Source organism: Heteronotia binoei, chromosome 8 (genome assembly GCF_032191835.1).
Source record: "Heteronotia binoei isolate CCM8104 ecotype False Entrance Well chromosome 8, APGP_CSIRO_Hbin_v1, whole genome shotgun sequence".
Classification (NCBI taxonomy): Eukaryota; Metazoa; Chordata; class Lepidosauria; order Squamata; family Gekkonidae; genus Heteronotia; species Heteronotia binoei.
This window is the reverse complement of record NC_083230.1, coordinates 128,750,311-128,770,384: the sequence shown is the minus strand read 5'-3', so window position 1 is coordinate 128,770,384 and position 20,074 is coordinate 128,750,311. Positions and strand designations below refer to the sequence as shown.

Here is a 20,074-nt window from a genome sequence, read left to right as displayed (position 1 = left end):
GCTCCCTGAGTCCTGAGTTTTGAGAGGATTCTGGCCCTCCTAAGAGCAAGGATGCTTGAGTTGTAACAGGATCCTGGCTGCCTCCCAGAGCCAGCAATTAGCCCAAATGGGCAACAGCCAGCAGAGGGCTATATAGCTGTGGGCTTTGGGAGGAGGCTTTGTGGAAGCAACTAGTCATCTCCCTGACGTTCTAGCATCCACTCCGGCTTGACTTTGGTTCCTGACTCCCTGACTTTGGCTTTTGACTTCTGGACTCCCTGACCTCGGCTTCTGGACCTCGGACCTGCGATACTTGCACAGTGATTTGGATTTGGCACCTCGGACACTCCTGCTTGCTGGCTACAGACCTCGGACTGCCTCTGGACTTTGCCTGACCCGGCCCCAGCCGTGACACTGGCCAAAATCCAGGTGTCAGCAGGAGGTCCACCAGCAGGGCCAGAACTCCAGGAGCCCTCCCGCGGTCCCCCCCCCCCCAAGCACCAAGAAGACAGAACATCACTGCCTCAGACATAAGAACATAAGAGAAGCCATATTGGATCAGGCCAGTGGGCCCTCCAGTCCAACACTGTGTCACACAGTGGCCAAAAAAACCTAGGTGCCATGAGGAGGTCCATCAGTGGTGCCAGGACACTAGAAGCCATAAAAACATAAGAGAAGCCATGTTGGATCAGGCCAATGGCCCATCTGATCCAACACTCTGTGTCACATAGTGATCGAAACTCAGGTTCCCTTAGGACAGCAGTCCCCAACCTTTTTGGCACCAGGAACTGGTTTTGTGAAAGACAATTTTTCCATGGACCAGGGTGTGTGTGTGTGTGTGTGTGTGTGTGTGTTGTAGGGTTGCCAAGTCCAATTCAAGAAATATCTGGGGACTTTGGGGGTGGAGCCAGGATCAAGGGTGTGACAAGCATAATTGAACTCCAAGGGAGTTCTGGCCATCACATTTAAAGGGACAGCACACCTTTTTAAATGTCTTCCTTCCATAGGAAATAATGAAGAATAGGGGCACCTTCTTTTGGGGCTCATAGAATTGGACCCCCTGGTCCAATCGTTTTGAAACTTGGGGGGTACTTTGGGAAGAGGCACTAGATACTATATTGAAAATTTGGTGCCTCTGCCTCAAAAACCAGCTCCCCCAGAGCCCCCGAAACCTCCAGAACAATTCCCCATTATACCCTATGAGAATCGATCACATAGGGAATAATGAAGACGTTTCCCTCTCTCTCTCTCTCTCTCCCCCCCCCCCCCCCTTTCTGGCCAGTCTGAAGCAGCGGATCAGCCTCTCTACTCACCATTTGCTGCCAGCTTCTTCACAGAAACACACACAGACACACCATCCTAAATGGAAGCCTTTCAAGTCAAGCCTCTGGAGGTGCAAAGGCACATGGTCCTTTGCAGGCGGGGCTCCCTCTCTCCCCCCCTCCCCCGCCAGCCAGCTGATTGGGACTGGAAGCAGCCTGGGAAAACTGAAGAAAGGCTGCTGCGATCGGGGCTGGGTGGGAAGGGCAGGGCAGGGCAAGGAAAAGCTGCTGAGATCAGGCCTGGGTGGGAAGGGCCGCCATTCCCCCCCCCCCCCCCCGCTTTCCAGATTTTTGGCTAGCGGGAGAAGAAGGCTCCAAACCGGGGGTCACCAGGCAAAGCGGGGGATTTGGGAAGCCTAATATTAGGCCACACCCCATGATGTAGCCAATCCTCCTGGCGCATACAAGGCTCTTTTTTGTAACTCCGAAACTCCATTCTGCCACATTTCCCCCAGAGAAAAGGCCTGAAAATAACATTTCTAGGTTGACTTGATCCTAGTGTTGGTTTCAGGATGATACAATTGTGCACTTTATTTTGGTGTGGTGGTGAAGTGTGCAGACTCTTATCTGGGGGAACCAGTTTTGACTCCCTACTCCTCCACTTGCACCTGCTGGAATGGCCTTGGGTCAGCCAGAGCTCTTGCAGGAGTTGTCCTTGAAAGGGAAGCTTCTGTCAAGCTCTCTCAGCCCCACCCACCTCACAGAGTGTCTGTTGTGGGGGGAGAAGATAAAGGAGATTGTAAGCTGCTCTGAGATTCAGAGGGCAGGGCAGGATATAAATCCAATGTCTTCTCCTTCTACTTCTTATTACTACATTGTAATATATAATGATCACGGCCCACTTGCTAACATGTCACGGATCGGGACCGGTACATGGCCCAGGTAGGGTTGCCAAGTCCAATTCAAGAAATATCTGGGGACTTTGGGGGTGGAGCCAGGAGACATTAGGGGTGGAGCCAAGATCAAGGCTGTGACAAGCATCTTTGAACTCCAAAGGGAGTTCTGGCCATCACATTTAAAGGGACGGCACACCTTCTCAATGCCTTCCTTCCATAGGAAATAATGAAGGATAGAGGCACCTACTTTTGGGGCTCATAGAATTGGACCCCCTGGTCCAATCCTTTTGAAACTTGGGGGGTATTTGGGGGAGAGGAACCAGATGCTATACTGAAAATTTGGTGCCTCTACCCCCCAAAACAGGCCCCCCCAGATACCCGTGGATCAATTCTCTATGTTTTTCTATGGGAATAAATCTCTATAGGGAATAATAGAGTTCCAAGCAGACATTTCCCTCCCCCACCCCTTTCTGATGACCCTGAAGAGGGGGGAGGGCCTCCAAATCGAGGGATCCCCTGCCCCCACCTGGGGATTGGCAATCATAGGCGCAGGGGTTGCAGACCCCTGCCTTAGGAGGTCCACCAGTGGGGCCAGAACTCCAGAATCCCTCCCACTGTGCCCCCCCAAGCACCAAGAATACAGAGCCTTACTGCCCCAGAAAGAGAGTTTCATCTATACCTTGTGGCTAATCCACATGTTTACCCAGTCCCCTCTTGAAGTTATTTATGTAGGGTTGCCAATCCCCAGGTGGGGCAGGGGATCCCCCGGTTTGGAGGCCCTCCCCCCACTTCAGGGTCGTCAGAAAGCAGGGGGAGGGGAGGGAAATGTCTGCTGGGAACTCTATTATTCCCTATGGAGATTTATTCCCTTAGAAAATCATGGAGAATTGATCCGTGGGTACCTGGGGCTCTGGGGGGGGGGCTGTTTTTTGGGGTAGATGCACCAAAATTTCAGTATAGCATCTAGTGCCTCTCCCCAAAATACCCCCCAGGTTTTCAAAAAGATTGGACCAGGGAGTCCAATTCTATGTGCCCCAAAAGAAGGTCCCCCCATCCTTCATTATTTCCTGTGGAAGGAAGGCATTGAAAAGGTGTGCTGTCCCTTTAAATGTGAGGGCCAGAACTCCCTTTGGAGTTCAATGATGCTTGTCACAGCCTTGATCTTGGCTCCACCCTAATGTCCCCTGGCCCCACCCTCAAAGTTTCCTGGCTCCACCCCCAATGTCTCCTGGCTCCACCCCCAAAGTCTCCTGGCTCCATCCCAATGTCTCCTGGCTCCACCCACAAAGCCTCCCGGCTCCACCCCCAAAGTCTCCCGGCTCCACCCACAAAGCCTCCCGGCTCCACCCACAAAGTCTCCTGGCTCCACCCCCAAAGTCCCCAGATATTTCTTGGATTGGACTTGGCAGCCCTATATCTATGCTTGCAGCTGCCGCCACTTCCTGCATCAGTGAATGCCGCAGGTGAATGACTCTCTGAGTGAAGAAGTCCTTCTCCCCCTCTGTTGCCCCACAGAACCAGACCCACTGGCTTTGCCCTACACCATTGCTGAAGAACACCACCTGGACTTGCCGGGACAACATCTCCTCCCACCGGACTCCCCGCCACACCTGGAGCCACCGGCCCTCACAGACATCCGCCATTACCAGAGGGAGCCCAGCGAGTCTGATTTCCCGCCCCCGGGGGCCGCCCGGTCCATTCCGGGCAGCCCAGAAGAGAGGATCCGGAGGCTGGAGGAACTGGTGGACGGACTCGGGACGATGCTGGACATGGTGAAAGAGCAGGTGAGGAACCTCTGGCTTTCCCAAGCTCCCCCCCCCCGCCCCCAAAAGAGGTGGGTTGTCAGGTAGATATGGAGGAAACGTGGGTAGAAGCAGGGCTCATTTTGTAGCAGGAGCTCCTTTGCATATTAAGCCACACCTCCCTGATGTTGCCAATCCTCCAAGAGCTTACAGGGCTCTTCTTCCAGGGCCTGCTGTGAGCTCCAGGAGAATTGGCTGCATCGGGGGGGGGGGGGGGGGGGGGGGGGCTAATATACAAGGAGTTCCTGCTACAAAAAGCACTGATTAGGCCACACCCCCTGATGTAGCCAATCCTCCAAGAGCTTTCAGGGCTCTTAGTGCAGGGCCTGCTGTCAGCTCCAGGAGGATTGGCTACATCAGGGGGTGTGGCCTAATCAGTGCTTTTTGTAGCAGGAACTCCTTTGTATATTAGGCCACACACCCTGGATGTTGCCAATCCTCCAAGAGCTTACAAGGCTCATAGGTAGGGCTTTTTCTAGCAAGAGCTCCTCTGCATATCAGGCCACGCCCCCCTGATGTAGCCAATCCTCCAAGAGCTTAGAGGGCTCTTCTGACAGGGCCTACTGGAAGCTCCAGGAGGATTGGCTACATCAAGGGGTGTGGCCTCATATGCAAAGGACAGCCTGCTATAAAATGACCCCTGGATGGAAGGATACATATTAGGGTTGCCAAGTCCAATTTAAGAAATATCTGGGGACTTTGGGGGTGGAGCCAGAAGACTTTGGGGGTGGAGTCAGGAGACATTAGGGGTGGAGCCAAGATCAAGGCTGTGACAAGCATAATTGAACTACAAAGGGAGTGGTGGCCATCACATTTAAAGGGATGGCACACTTTTTCAATGCCTTCCTTCCATAGGAGATAGTGAAGGCTAGGGGCGCCTTCTTTTGGGGCTCATAGAATTGGACCTCTTGGTCCAATCTTTTTGAAACTTGGGGGGTATTTTGGGGAGAGGCACTAGATGCTGTACTGAAAATGTGGTGTCTCTACCTCAAAAAACAGCCCCCCCCCAGAGCCCCAGATACCCGCAGATCAATTCTCCATTATTTTCTATGAGAATAAATCTCCATAGGGAATGATAGAGTTCCCAGCAGACATTTCCCTCCCCTCTTCCAGTTTTCTGATGACCCTGAAGCGGGGGGAGGGCCTCCAAACCAGGGGATCCCCTGCCCCCACCTGGGGATTGGCAACCCTAATACATATGGAGGAGGAACATCTGAAGACCCCTGTGAGCATGGCTTTTTATGTAGAAGAAAATGCCCAGTAAGGATTATTTGCATATTAGGCCACACCGTCTGACATCACCACAATGAAATGCAGGAGTGGAATTCTAGCAAGAGCTCCTTTGCATCTTAGGCCACACCTCCCTGATGTAGCCAACCCTCCAAGAGTTTACAGGGCTCTTTGTACAGGGCCTACTGTAACCTCTTATAGGATTGGCTACAACAGGGGGTGTTGCCTAAGATGCAAAGGAGTTCCTGCTACAAAAATGCCCTGAGTAGCAGAGATATAATCTTTATAAAGGTCACGGACAAACACAAAGATTTAAGAAAAATAAATAAATAAAACATGCTTGTTAAGAGGGCCGGATCTGACATGAGACCTCGTTGGGCCGGACCACATCAGGTTGGGCCGAGCCATATCGGGCCGGGCCGCGTGTGTACCTATTTAAGATTAGGGAACAGAGATATACATTTTAGAAAGAACACAGACAAACGCAAATATGTGTTTTAAAAAAACAAACACCTCAAAACATGTTTAAAACATTAGTACTCTTTGATCTTAAAGATCCTTTCTTTGTATCTCTCCGGTGGGATCCAGGAAACTGGGCAAAGGAAGTTCTGGCTCTTTCCTTCCTCCCCCCGGGGACGGAATACTTGGTGTTCCTTAGTTCTGTTTTATTTAGTTTGCACTAGAAGTTTGCACTAAAAGAACGCATTAATACACGCTTTCCGTGAGAGTGTCATTGCTTCCAGTTGTTATATATAGTTCATCGCTCACACCGGTTCCGGTTGGTTTTTTTTATTAATAAAAGAAAGAGAGACTTGGCTGAATAGCTCTGCTGAGCAATTGAAAGACGTTAAACAATGCCCTGCACCACGGAGGTTAACAATCAGGAAATGACAGAAAAGAGACTCTCTGCATTACAAAACAATCTCAAAATATAATTACAATACTTTCCATTCACAACATAGGATTGCAATGTAAATTTCAGTAACAAATTCAATGACAAATACCATCCAAAGCACACAACTTCACTACTGTCCATAAGATGCTATCAGGTTCTTTCCAAACAATACAGTCCGACGATCCAAATAGGGTTGCCAAGTCCAATTCAAGAAATATCTGGGGACTTTGGGGGTGGAGCCAGGAGACTTTGGGGGTGGAGCCAGGAGACATTGGGGCGGAGCCAGGAACAAGGGTGTGGCAAGCATAATTGAACTCCAAGGGAGTTCTGGCCATCAGATTTAAAGGGACAGCACACCTTTCTAAATGTCTTCCTTCCATAGGAAATAATGAAGGATAGGGGCACCTTCTTTTGGGGCTCATAGAATTGGACCCCCTGGTCCAATCGTTTTGAAACTTGGGGGGTACTTTGGGGAGAGGCATTAGATACTATACTGAAAATTTGGTGCCTCTACCTCAAAAAACAGCTCCCCCAGACCCCCCCCTCGAAACCTCCAGATGAATTCCCCATATTACCCTATGAGAATCGATCTCCACATAGGGAATAATGAAGTGCTCAGCAGACATTTTCCTCCCCCACCCCCACCCTGATTTCTGGCGACTCTGAAGTGAGGGATTGGCCTCTCTACTCACGAGTTGCTGCCAACTTCTTCCAAGTAACACAGACCCCCCCCCATCCCAAGAGGAAGCCTTTCAATCGGAGACTGGAGCATCCGGAGGTGGAAAGGGACATGGTCCTCTGGGGGCGGGGCTTTCCCCTGTCGACCAGCTGACTGGGGACGGGAAGGAGCCTGGGAAAACGGAAGAACCCCCGCTGGGACCTAGGGACTGAGAAGCCTAGATGCAAATCCGGTCTGTTCTCATTTCGGATCCTTATGACCCTTTCTCGGGGACCATCTTATTGATTTTGAATGCAGTAGTCTGATGGTGCCTTATTTCTTTACTATACACTGTTTTCCAGGCTTTCTCTAATTTATTTCATTACTACAACACTACTGTTCTTTCTCCATCTTTCAGCATTTCATTGGGTGCAATTGAAAGACCCTGGCAAAGCAAGCTATTCCTCCCCTCCCCGCCGCCTCCCCAAGGGAGGAGCCTCAGCCAATGGAGAAAATAGAGGTTTTGCTCTGTAGCCCCTCTGCAATTGAGCAAGCCTTGCAAAGCAAACCGTTATGCAGAAGGAAGCAAGATACAGGGAGAAGGAAGCAGATAAAATCCAGTTGCTCGGGGGCCTGATAGGAGCCTTCTGGGGCCTGATTCGGCCCCCGAACTGCATGTTTAACACCCCTGGCTTAGAGGATTGGCTACATCAGGGGGTTTGGCCTAATATGCAAAGGAGCTCCTGCTGTAAAATGACCCTTGGAGAGAAGGCAGGGCCATAAAATTGGGAGGATACGGAATGGAGGGGGAACGTGAACAGCCCTATGGGCAGGGCTTTTAATGTAGAAGAAGCCCAGCAGGAACTCGTTTGCATATTAGGCCACACCCTCTGATGCCAAGCCAGCTGGAACTGTGTAATTGTGCGTCCCTGCTCCGAAAAAGCCCTGACTGCAGAGTTGGCCCCTTTGGCCCAGCATCTTCTTTCCTCCACTGTTTTCTCCTGTGGTTCCGTAAGTGGTAGGGTTGCCAATTCAAGAAATATCTGGGAACTTTGGGGGTGGAGCCAGGAGACATTGGACTGGAGCCAGAAGCAAGGGTGTGACAATTCCGAATTCCAAAGAGAGTTCTGGCCAACACATTTCAAGGGATCACAAATCTTTTTCAATGCCTTCCCTCCAGTGGAAATAATGAAGGATGGGGCACCTTCTTTTGGGACTCATCGAACTGGACCCCCTGGTCCAACCTTTTTGAAACTTGGGTAGTATTTTGGGGAGAGACACTGGATGCTATGCTACAAATTTGAAGAAGATGAAGATATTGGATTTATATCCCGCCCTCCACGCGAAGAGTCTCAGAGCGGCTCACAATCTCCTTTCCCTTCCTCCCCCACAACAGACACCCTGTGAGGTGGGTGGGGCTGAGAGGGCTCTGACAGCAGTTGCCCTTTCAAGGACAGCCTCTGCCAGAGCTATGGCTGACCCAAGGTCATTCCAGCAGGTGCAAGTGGAGGAGTGGGGAATCAAACCCGGTTCTCCCTGATAAGAGAGCCATGCCTGACCGAAGGCCATTCCATTAGCTGCAAGTAGAGAAGTGGGGAATCAAACCTGGTTCTCCCAGATAAGAGAACTCTGGCTGACCCAAGGCCATTCCAGCAGCTGTAAGTGAAGGAGTGGGGAATTAAACGCAGGTCTCCCAGATAAGAGAGCTATGGCTGACCCAAGGCCATTCCAGCAGGTGCAAGTGGAGGAGGGGGGAATCAATCCCGGTTCTCCCAGATAAGAGAGCTCTGGCTGACCCAAGGCCATTCCAGCAGGTGCAAGTGGAGAAGTGGGGAAGCAAACCCGGTTCTCCCAGATAAGAGTCCGCATACTTAACCACTACACCAAACTGGTGCCTCTACCTAAAAAAACAGCCCCTCGCCAGAGCCCCAGATACCTGCAGATCAATTCTCCATGATTTCCTATGGGAATAAGTCTCCATAGGGGATAATAGAGTTCCCTGCAGACATTTCCCGCTCCTCCCCCTGCTTTCTGATGACCCTGAAGGTGGGGGGGAGGGCCTCCAAACCGGGGGATCCCCTGCCCCCACCTGGGGATTGGCACCCCTAGTAAGTGGGGTGTGATTGCAGGAGGTCCGCCTTGCTGCTAGTCCCCATCAACTGATATTTGGTGTTAGACTGCCTCTGGATTTGGAGGTTCTGTTAAGGTTTTGGGACTTACTGCTCTTGATAGACTAACCCTTGTTGCAATCCGCCCTGACTCTATTCACGTTCCTCGGGTTTGAACCAGGTTTGATTCCCCACTCCTCCACTTGCAGCTGCTGGAATGGCCTTGGGTCAGCCAGAGCTCTCTTATCTGGGAGAACCGGGTTTGATTCCCCCCTCCTCCACTTACAGCTGCTGAAATGGCCTTGGGTCAGCCAGAGCTCTGGCAGAGGTTGTCTTTAAAAGGGCAGCTGCTGGGAGAGCCCTCTCAGCCCCACCCACCTAACAGGGTGTCCGTTGTGGGGGGAGAAGATATAGGAGATTGTGAGCTGCTCTGAGTCTCTGATTCAGGGAGAAGGGCGGGGTATAAATCTGCAGTCTTCTTCTCCTCCTCCATTTGCAGCTGCTGGAATGGCCTTGGGAGAACCGGGTTTGGGAGAACTGGGTTTGATTCCCCACTCCTCCACTTGCAGCTGCTGGATGGCCTTGGGTCAGGCAGAGCTCTCTTATCTGGGAGAACCGGGTTTGATTCCCCCCTCCTCCACTTGCAGCTGCTGGAATGGCCTTGGGTCAGCCAGAGCTCTCTTATCTGGGAGAACAGGGTTTGATTCCCCGCTCCTCCACTCACAGCTGCTGGAATAGCCTTAGGTCAGCCGTAGCTCTGGCAGAGGTTGTCCTTGAAAAGGCAGCTGCTGTGAGAGCCCTCTCCAGCCCCACCTGCCTCACAGGGTGTCTGTTGTGGGGGAGGAAGGGAAAGGAGATTGTGAGCCGCTCTGTGACTCTGCCCTTGAAAGGGCAGCTGATGGGAGAGCCTTCTCAGCCACACCCACCTCACAGGGTGTCTGTTGTGGGGGGAGAAGATATAGGAGATTGTAAACCGTTCTGAGTCTCTGATTCAGAGAGAAGGGCAGGGTATAAATCTGCAATTCTTCTTCTTCTCAGAAGCTCTGGGAGCAATACAGAGACTATGTGCAGTTTCTGTATCCGGGGTGGGAGTGCCAAAGGAGAGGGGCAGCCTGGGGGCGGCACCGAGGAGGGGGCAGCGGCTGGCAAGTCCACCTGGGGTGCTGCATACCCTAGGGCCGGCCCTGAGTCAACTTCCAGAATAACTCTGCCTCCGTCCCCAGAATTCCAACCTCTTGGGCCGGGTGAAATCCCTGGAGGAGTGTGAATGCCGACGGCTGGCTTGCTTCTGGGATGGGCAGCGCTACGAGGACGGCACTTCCTGGGATCGGGACCCCTGCACCACCTGCCTATGTGTGCGGGGCAAGCCGGAGTGTTCGCTGAGACACGACCGACCGCGTTGCCTGGGTGAGTCAGAGAACAGGAGTGTCGTGTGAACCTGAGGACAGCAGCCTGAGAGCCTGTTTGGTGCAGTGGTGAAGTGCACAGACTCTTATCTGGGAGAACCGGGTTTGATTCCCCGCTCCTCCACTTACAGCTGCTGGAATGGCCTTGGGTCAGCCCTAGCTCTCGCAGAGCTGTCCTTGAAAAGGCAGTTTTTGTCAGAGCTCTCTCAGCCCCACCCACCTCACAGGGTGCCTGTTGTGGGAAAGGAAGGTAGAGGAGATTGTGAGTCACTCTGAGACTTTGCGATTCAGACTATAGGACAGGATATAAATCCAAACTCTTCTTCTTAGTTCAAGGCAAGGGGCGCGATCCATGCCATGCACTGTGACCTTGCACTTGCGCAGAACTTCCTGGTGGACTGAGCCCAAGGTGGCAAGAAGAGATCTTTTGGGCATAGGGCCGGTCGAGCAGATACCCCCACCATCACTCTTGGCGGGCCGAGGAGGGAAATTCCCATTTCCGGCTCACCCCCAAATCCAATTGCATCAGTCTGCAAAGTTCCCTTTTGTTCGCCTGCGTTCCAACCGGCGGACCCGGAAACGTGATCAGTGTTTCCCTTTGGTTGCCCTTTTTTCGGCCGGCTCTCTAGTAGACTTTAAAAACCAACCAGCACAGAGAAATCCAACAGGTGTGGCTTCCTCTTTATATCTGTCTTGTGCATGCATATAAATGCACATGAAACTTCATTATAGTGAGTTAGGCCCTCAGTCCATCAAGGTCTGTACTGTCCACTCAGACTAGTGGGGGCTCTCCAGGATCTCAGGCCAAGGTCTTTCCCATCACCTCCTGCCTGGTCCTTTTTAACTGGAGAGGCCGGGGATTGAATCTGGGACCTTCTGCATGCCAAGCAGATACTCTACCACTGAGTCACAGCCCCACTTCACGGCTCTCCAGGGTCTCAGCCTTTCCCATCACCTCTTGCCTGGTCCTTTTTAACTAGCGAGGCCGGGGATTGAACCTGGGATCTTCTGCATGCCAAGCAGATGCTCTGCCACTCAGTCACAGTCCTTCTTCATGGCTCTCCAGGGTCTCAGATGGAGGTCTTTCCCATCACCTCCTTCCTGGTCCTTTCAACTGGAGATGCCGGGGATTGAACCTGGGACCTTCTGCATGCTGAGCAGATGCTCTACCACTGGGCCACAGCCCCACTTCATGGTTCTCCAGGGTCTCAGGCTGAGATCTTTCCCATCACCTCCTTCCTGGTCCTTCTTAACTGGAGATGCCGGGGATTGAACCTGGGACCTTCTGCATGCTGAGCAGATGCTCTACCACTGAGCCACAGCCCCACTTCATGGTTCTCCAGGGTCTCAGGCTGAGGTCTTTCCCATCACCTCCTTCCTGGTCCTTCTTAACTGGAGATGCCAGGGATTGAACCTGGGACCTTCTGCCAAGCAGAGCCTCTTCCACTGAGCCACAGCCCCTCCCCTCTTCAGGGTTCTATTTTCCCCATTTTTTTACCCTCACAGCCAGGCCTCAGATTCAGCAGGAGCTCACAGCTCCTAAACCTTTCTGAGGGCTCCCCCTCTTCCTCCCCAGCTACTTTGTCCATTGAATAGGAGGTGCAGCTGCATAACAATTCCTGGATTAGGAGAGCGGGCAGCCAGCCAGCCACCGGGGGCTTTGCCACACCCCCAGCAAAGCTGAAGAAGCCCACACCACCCTTTCTCCACCTCTTATGTGATTTTGGGCGACGGGTGGCTTGCTGGCCTTTTGACTGGGGGGGGGGTGGTGGCTCAAGAGAGCCCCAGGTGAGCGAAGCCTGCTTCGGCTTGCTGAATATCTAGCCAGCCCAAGCAGGCCTTGCTCGCCCGGGGCTCTCCTTTCTTACACCTGGTTGCTTTTGGTTGGGGGGCATATGCTAATGAGCAGTGCTAATGAGCCCCACCACCTATTTTTCTACAAAAAAAATTGCTCACCACAATCCTGTGAGGTAGGTTAGGCTGAGAGAATGACCGGTCCGAGGTCACCCGTGAGCACCCATGGTACAGTCAGGATTCGAACCTGGGTCTCCTAGATTCTGGCCCAACCCATCGCCCTAGCTCTCTTCCAACCACTCTCCTCTTTCTCTGTAGGCTGTGCAGATGCCCGAAAGGAAGGCGAGACCTGGGCCCTGGAACCGTGTCAGATTTGCCGCTGTGAGGTAAGGAGGGAGCTCAACTGAGGTTGCCAGCTTCAGGCAGAGAGATACCTGGAGATATGTGGGGGAGAGCCTGGGAGAGGTGGGGTTCTGTGAGGGGAAGGACTTCAACGGCTATAATGCCACAGAGTCCACCTTCCAGGGCAGCCGTTTTCTCCAGGCAAACTTATCTGCATCGCCTGGAGATTGGTTGTAATCTCAGGAAATCTCCAGCTGCCACCTGGAGGTTGGCCCCCCTAGGCCCAATCTAGATCCTAACATCTGCCTGGGGTCTGTCTTACCCAGTCATTCAAAATCTGGTTCTGAGCAGCATTCAACACCAGTGAGAGCCAGTCTAGTGTTGTGGTGAAGTGCACAGATTCTTATCTGGTAGAACCGGGTTTGATTCCCCCCTCCTCTATTTGCAGCTGCTGGAATGGCCTTGGGTCAGTCAGAGCTCTCTTATCTGGGAGAACCGGGTTTGATTCCCCACTCCTCCACTTGCAGCTGCTGGAATGGCCTTGGGTCAGCCAGAGCTCTCTTATCTGGGAGAACCGGGTTTGATCCCCCACTCCTCCACTTGCAGCTGCTGGAATGGCCTTGGGTCAGCCAGAGCTCTCTTATCTGGGAGAACCGGGTTTGATTCCCCACTCCTCCACTTGCAGCTACTGGAATGGCCTTGGGTCAGGCATGGCTCTCTCATCTGGGAGAACCAGGTTTGATACCCCACTCCTCCACTTGAACCTGCTGGAATGGCCTTGAGTCAGCCATAGCTCTCTTGTCTGGGAGAACCGGGGTTGATTCCCCACTCCTTCACTTGCACCTGCTGGAATGGCCTTGGGTCAGCCACAAGTTCTCTCAGATCTGTTCTGCTCAAGAGCAGTTCTGGGAGAGCTCTCTCAGCCCCACCTGCTTCCCAGGGTGTCTGTTGTGGGGAGGCTCCTTCGAGTTCTGGAGGGTGGGGTTTAAACCAGGGGTGGCCAAATGGTGGCTCAGGAGCCGCATGTGCGTCTTTCACACATATTGTGTGGCTCTTGAAGCCCCCACTGCCCCATCAGCCAGCTTGGAGAAGGCATTTCTCTCTTCAAATCATTTCGTCAAGCCAAGCCAGCCAGCAGCTTGGAGAATGCATTTAAAGTTGCTTTCTTTCCATCTTTCCCTCCCTCTCTATTTTCCTTCCTTCCTTCCTTCCTTCCTTCCTTCCTTCCTTCCTTCCTTCCTTCCTTCCTTCCTTCCTTCCTTCCTTCCTTCCTTCCTTCCTTCCTTCCTTCCTTCCTTCCTTCCTTCCTTCCTTCCTTCCTTCCTTCCTTGTCTTGTGGCTCTCAGAGATCTGACATTTATTCTATATGGCAGGGGTGGCCAATGGTAGCTCTCCAGATGTTTGCCTACAACTCCCATCAGCCCCAGCCAGCATGGCCAATGGCTGGGGCTGATGGGCGTTGTAGGCAAAAAAATCTGAAGAGCGGCCACCTCTGCCTTATGGTTCTTACGGTAAGCAAGATTGGCCCCCCCTGGTATAAACCCAATCTCTTCTTCTCTTCTTCAGTGTCCTGATTCCATTGGTCTCTTAAAATGACTTCAATTGGGGGAGGCTGCAGAGACGGAGGGCTATTTGGTCCGGAGGAGAGGCGGTGAAGGAGGGGGGCATGATGACTCTTGAAGTATTTGAAGGGCCGTCCCGTAGAGAAGAGCGGCCCCGTGGTGCAGAGTGGTAAAGCAGCAGCACTGCAGTACTGTGGTCTGAACTCTCTGCTCACGACCTGAGTTCGATCCCAGCGGAAGCTGGTTCAGGTAGCCGGCCCAAGGTTGACTCAGCCATCCATCCTTCCGAGGTCGGTAAAATGAGTACCCAGCTTGCTGGGGGGAAAGCGTAAAAGACTGGGGAAGGCAATGGCAAACCACCTTTACCTTTAACACCCCCGTGGCACAGAGTGTTAAAGCTGCAGTACTGCAGTCCTAAGCTTTGCTCACAACCTGAGTTCAATCCCCGGCGGAAGCTGGGTTTTCAGGTAGCCAGCTCGAGGTTGACTCAGCTTTCCATCCTTCCGAGGTCGGTCAAATGAGTCCCCAGCTTGCTGGGGGGAAAGCGTAAAAGACTGGGGAAGGCAATGGCAAACCACCCCATAAAAAGTCTGCCGTGAAAACATTGTGAAAGCAACGTCGCCCCAGAGTCGGAAACGACTGGTGCTTGCACAGGGAACCTTTCCTTTGAAGAGCCCCGTGGTGCAGAGGGTTAAAGCTGCAGTACTGCAGTCCTAAGCTTTGCTCACAACCTGAGTTCGATCCCGGTGGAAGCTGGGTTCAGGTAGCTGGCTCCAGGTTGACTCAGATCCTTCCGAGGTCGGTGAAAGGAGTCCCCAGCTTACTGGGGGGAAAGTGAGAGGACTGTGGAATGCAATGGCAAACCATCCCCTTAAAAAGTCTGCTATGAAAACGTTGTGAAAGCAACGTCGCCCCAGAGTAGGAAACGACTGGTGCTTGCACAGGGGACCTTTCCTTTCCCCTTAGAGAAGAGGAGGGAGCTGCTCCTATTGGCAGTAGAGGCGAAGACTCGCGGTTGTGGTTTTACGTTACAGGTGGGAAGGCACCAGCTAGGAAGACTTTTTGTACTAGTCGGAGTAGCTGAGCAGTGGAATGGGCTGCTTTGGGAGGTGGGGAAACTCCCCCTCACTGCAGACTTTCAAGCAGCAGCTGAATGAACATTTAGTTGGGCCAAGGGGTATCGAACTCGCTTGTTATGAGGGCCGATCTGACATAAATGAGACCTTGCTGGGCCAGTCCGAGCTATGTTGGCCGGACCATGTGCATACCTATTTAAGATTAGGTAGCAGAGATATAAACTTTATAAAGGACCCAGACAAACACGATGAAAGATTTATTTTAAAAACTTAAAACAAAACATGCTTAAAACTTTAGCACTCGCTGGTCGTAAAGGTGCTTTCTTTGTATCTCTCCCGTGGGATCCAGGAACTGGGCAAAGGAAGCTCTGGCTCTTTCCTTCCTTCCCCAGGGGACCAGGAGGGGGAGGAGCCTCAGCCAATAGAAGGGAGGGAGGCTTGTATCTCTCCCGTGGGATCCAGGGAACTGGGCAAAGGAAGCTCTGGCTCTTTCCTTCCTTCCCCAGGGGACCAGGAGGGGGAGGAGCCTCAGCCAATAGAAGGGAGGGAGGCTTGTATCTCTCCCGTGGGATCCAGGGAACTGGGCAAAGGAAGCTCTGGCTCTTTCCTTCCTTCCCCAGGGGACCAGGAGGGGGAGGAGCCTCAGCCAATAGAAGGGAGGGAGGCTTGTATTTCTCCCATGGGATCCAGGGAACTGGGCAAAGGAAGCTCTGGCTCTTTCCTGCCATCCCCAGGGGAACAGGAGGGGGAGGAGCCTCAGCCAATAGAAGGGAGAGAGGCTTGTATTTCTCCCGTGGGATCCAGGGAACTGGGCAAAGGAAGCTCTGGCTCTTTCCTGCCATCCCCAGGGGAACAGGAGGGGAGGAGCCTCAGCCAATAGAAGGGAGGGAGGCTTGTATTTCTCCATGGGATCCAGGGAACTGGGCAAAGGAAGCTCTGGCTCTTTCCTGCCATCCCCAGGGGAACAGGAGGGGGAGGAGCCTCAGCCAATAGAAGGGAGAGAGGCTTGTATTTCTCCGTGGGATCCAGGGAACTGGGCAAAGGAAGCTCTGGCTCTTTCCTGCCATCCCCAGGGGAACAGGAGGGGGAGGAGCCTCAGCCAATAGAAGGGAGGGAGGCTTGTATTTCTCCCATGGATCCAGGGAACTGGGCAAAGGAAGCTCTGGCTCTTTCCTTCCTTCCCCAGGGGACCAAGAGGGGAGGAGCCTCAGCCAATAGAAGGAAGAGAGGCTTGGCTCAGTAGTAGGGCTGGCAAGCCCCAGTCCAGATGGGGGATTTCCCCACCCGGGAGGTTCCCAACCCGCCAGCCCGCATTGAGCCGATGGGGGAACCTCCCCATACATCGCTGGTGCAAGGACGGCACCTGAAAGTAGCGTTGGGTTGCTTTGGGCTGAGGGGGGGGGGGGTGGCATTTCCGGGAAACTTTCCGGACGCTCTAGCTATTTGGGAGGGGAAATTCTATGGTACTCTGAGAGCCCTCTCAGCCCCACCCACCTCACCGGGTGTCTGTTGTGGGGGCCGAAGATATAAGACAGGGGTGGCCAGCGGTAGCTCACCAGACGTTTTTTGCCTACAACTCCATCAGCCCCAGCCAGCATGGCTGATGGCTGGGTTGATGGGAGTTGTAGGCACAAAAGTCTGGAGCGTTACCGTTGGCCACCCCTGATATAGGAGATTGTGAGGCGCTCTGAGTCTCTGCTTCAGAGAGAAGGGTGGGGTATAAACCTGCAGTCTTCTTCTTCTTCTTTCGTGCTCCTTTGTCCAGGGTGGCACAGTGTCCTGCAAGGTGGAAGATTGTCCCCCGGCTCCATGCCAGCACCCTGTCCTCTCTGAGGGGAAATGCTGCCCGGAGTGTGGGGACTGCCTGTACAAGGGCCGTCACCTGGCCAACGGGCAGAGCTACCTGGAGGACTCCTGCGTCCGTTGCGTCTGCAAGGTGAGGGCAGAGTCAAGGTCCATGGGGGGAAGAGGGGGAGCGTTGGGAGAGGCTTGTGAAAAACATGGCCGTCTCGAGGGTGACGTGCTGCCCCGAGTGGTTGACCGTTGTCCCAAAACAGCAGCACAGCCTGTACAGTCTCGGGCTGCCAGCCTCCAGGTGGGGCTCTGATTTGTACAGCTGATCTCCAGCTGGCAGAGATCAGCTCCCCTGGAGAAAATGGAAAGAACAGAAAAACCACCGGAAGCAACGACATTTACACAGAAATGTGTATAAATACGTTTTAGCGCAAGCTGACATGAAACTTAAAACAAAACTGGGCTGCTGAAAGACGGTGTGGGAAAATTCACGTGTTGAAAGCTGCGTTCCTTAGTTTTGTTCTGTTTAAGTTTCATTTAAGCTTGCCACTAAAATGTCTCTATACACATTTCTGTGTAAATATGTCATTGCTTCTGGTGGTTTTTCTGTTCTTTCCATTGATTACCCCTGTTCCAGTTGTTTTGATCACCCCTGGAGAAAATGGCGGCTTTGGAGAAGCAGAGGTCTCCATTTACCTCACATATAAGTACAGCCTTGGTCTAAGGCAGGGTGGCCAAACTGTGGCTCTTTCACACATATTGTGTGGCTCTTGAAGCCCCACTGCCCTGTTGGCCAGCTTGGAGAATGAATTTCTCTTCTTTAAATCACTTATCCAAGTCTAGCCAGCTGGCAGCTTGGAGAATGCATTTAAAGTTAGTTGCTTTCTGTCCACCAGTCCTCCATCTACTTCCTTCCTTCCTTCCTTCCTTCCTTCCTTCCTTCCTTCCTTCCTTCCTTCCTTCCTTCCTTCCTTCCTTCCTTCCTTCCTTCCTTCCTCCCTCCCCTCCTCCCTTTCTTCCTTCCTCCTCCCTCTCTTCCTTCCTTCCTCCCTCCTTCCTTCCTTGCTCCCTCCCTTCCTTGCTCCCTCCCTTCCTTCCTTCCTCCCTTCTTTCCTTCCTTCCTCCCTCCCTCCTTCCTTCTTTCCTCCCTCTCTTCCTCCTCCTTCCTCCCTTCCTTGCACCCTCCCTTCCTTGCTCCCTCCCTCCCTTCCTTCTTCCTTCCTCCCCTCCCTTCCTTCCTTGCTCCCTTCCTTCCTCCATCCCTCCATCCCTCCCTCCTTCCTTCTTTCCTCCCTCCCTCCCTCCCTTCCTCCCTCCTTCCTTGCTCCCTCCTCCCTTCCTTGCTCCCTCCCTCCCTTCCTTGCTCTCTCCCTCCCTTCCTCCCTCCCTCCCTTCCTTCCTTCCTTCCTTCCTTCCTTCCTTCCTTCCTTCCTTCCTTCCTTCCTTCCTTCCTTCCTTCCTTCCTTCCTTCCTTCCTTCCTTCCTTGTTGCTTTCTTGCAGCTCTCAAACATCTGATGTTTATTCTATGTGGCTCTTTCATTAAGCAAGTTGGGCACCCCTGGTCTAAGGTTTCCAAATAATGAAGCACAGAGCTTACATGGACCCAATGCTTTATTTTAAAGCTTGTGTTCCTCTTTTTATTTGCTTATGGGTGGCTGGGATATAGAGACTCTAAGGGAGAGACCAGAGTGTGGGGGCTGGATATTCCTCAGACAGAAGGCAGTGGCTTGAGAGCTTTCTTCAGAGCTCCCACAGGTGGCATTTCAGCTTGCTCTCACCTGCTCCTGAGTGCTGCGGGATGAGAACCACATCTTGTTGGTCAGGCTGGGGGCCTGGCAGCCCTGTCGCCCCAGCAAGAATTCTGATTGCCCATTGGAGATCTGATTGGCTATGCATATATTTCTTTTTTTTTTTACATTCATTGGAAGCACAAGGATCTTCACTGTGTGGCTGCAAGTCAGTAGTGGCAGTCATGTTGTGGAGGGCTCTGTTTCCTATGGCAGCCATTTTGTGGTGGCTCTGTTTCCTATGGCAGCCATTTTGTGGAGGGCTCTGTTTCCTATGGCAGCCATTTTGTGGTGGGCTCTGTTTCCTATGGCAGCCATTTTGTGGCAGCTACCTCATGTCTGCACTCACTGTATTGTATCAGGATTCTAAAGGTTCAAAAAGTTTGGGACCCAAGCTCTGTTCAATTGTATCTGTGAGGTAAAATCGTTACCAGCCAGGGCCGGTGGGAGGAGTAGGCAAAGTAGGCAGACCCCTAGGCTACCACCTAGCCTAGGGGGCACCACTGGGTGCGCCCTCCCAGAACCAGGTTTGATTCCCCACGTTACTCCCTGACCACTGTCCCCTTGTCTTCTCCCATCACCCAGCTGCCCTCAACAAAGCCAAGCCACCCCCCTCTCCCCGGTGTGCGACTCGGTCTCCCACCTCATCCTATCCCACCACCCTCCTTCCTGGCTTGGCCGGCAAGCACTCCTTCTCACCATTTTTAAATAACATATGGCATTTCTTTTTTTTAAAAAAAAATTAAAATTAAAAATCAGTAAATTAAAAATGTGAAAAGTTTCAAGTTTGGCGCTCTCCATTTTCCCTATGTTTTTGATAGGTGGGGGGCGCTAGTGGGCGATTCACCTAGGGCGCCAGAAAGCCTAGCACCACTTCCCCATAGGCGCGTGACCTCATGTCATTTTTAGCTCGAAACCCTTTCGGCCATATTTCTTCTCTGTGTCTAACTCTCCCAGGCGGGCACCGTGCAGTGTCAAACGGCCAAGTGCCCAGAGCCGGCATGCTGGGAGCATCACGTGCCCCCAGGAGAATGCTGTCCAGTTTGCCTTCCAGGTAAGAGCTGGGGTTAATACCTAACAAGGGCAGGGATGGGAACTTTGCTGGGCCTGGCTCGAGACCCTGCATCGATCAGGAGAAGTTGGCCTTGTGGAGTTCAATGAGGTTGACTTTCAAGAAGTTAAATAGGCACAAGACTGAGGCTTATTCAGTCCTTGAACTCCTGTGCTGCTGGCGGTAGGAGAAATTTGAAGTATCTTAATTTTATCTTGTGTAAGGAGCCCCTTGGCGCAGAGTGGTAAAGCAGTCAGAGCCAGTTTGGCGTAGTGGTTAAGTGTGCGGGACTCTTACCTGGGAGAACCGGGCTTGATTCCCCTCTCCTCCACTTGCAGCTGCTGGAATGGCCTTGGGTCAGCCACAGCTCTCTTATGTGGGAGAACCGGGTTTGATTCCCCCCTCCTCCACTTGCAGCTGCTGGAATGGCC

The 20,074-nt window shown here is 52.7% G+C and overlaps 1 protein-coding gene and 2 non-coding genes across 3 annotated transcripts in view; 1 reads left to right on the top strand and 2 right to left on the bottom strand.

The window, feature by feature from the left end:
• Positions 1 to 3,667: 3,667 nt before the first annotated feature.
• KCP (kielin cysteine rich BMP regulator) overlaps positions 3,668 to 20,074 on the top strand; it is a 152,762-nt gene continuing 136,355 nt past the window's right edge. The window contains exons 1-5 of the mRNA XM_060244477.1: positions 3,668 to 3,921; positions 10,054 to 10,237; positions 12,349 to 12,416; positions 16,776 to 16,946; positions 19,550 to 19,646. Coding sequence (XP_060100460.1) covers positions 3,898 to 3,921; positions 10,054 to 10,237; positions 12,349 to 12,416; positions 16,776 to 16,946; positions 19,550 to 19,646 — 544 coding nt within the window. The 5' untranslated portion in view covers positions 3,668 to 3,897. The remainder of the gene's footprint in view (positions 3,922 to 10,053; positions 10,238 to 12,348; positions 12,417 to 16,775; positions 16,947 to 19,549; positions 19,647 to 20,074) is intronic.
• On the bottom strand, positions 11,352 to 11,423 carry TRNAA-AGC (transfer RNA alanine (anticodon AGC)). Its single transcript has one exon. It is a non-coding gene; the product is annotated as a tRNA-Ala (tRNA).
• TRNAA-AGC (transfer RNA alanine (anticodon AGC)) lies at positions 11,491 to 11,562 on the bottom strand. Its single transcript has one exon. It is a non-coding gene; the product is annotated as a tRNA-Ala (tRNA).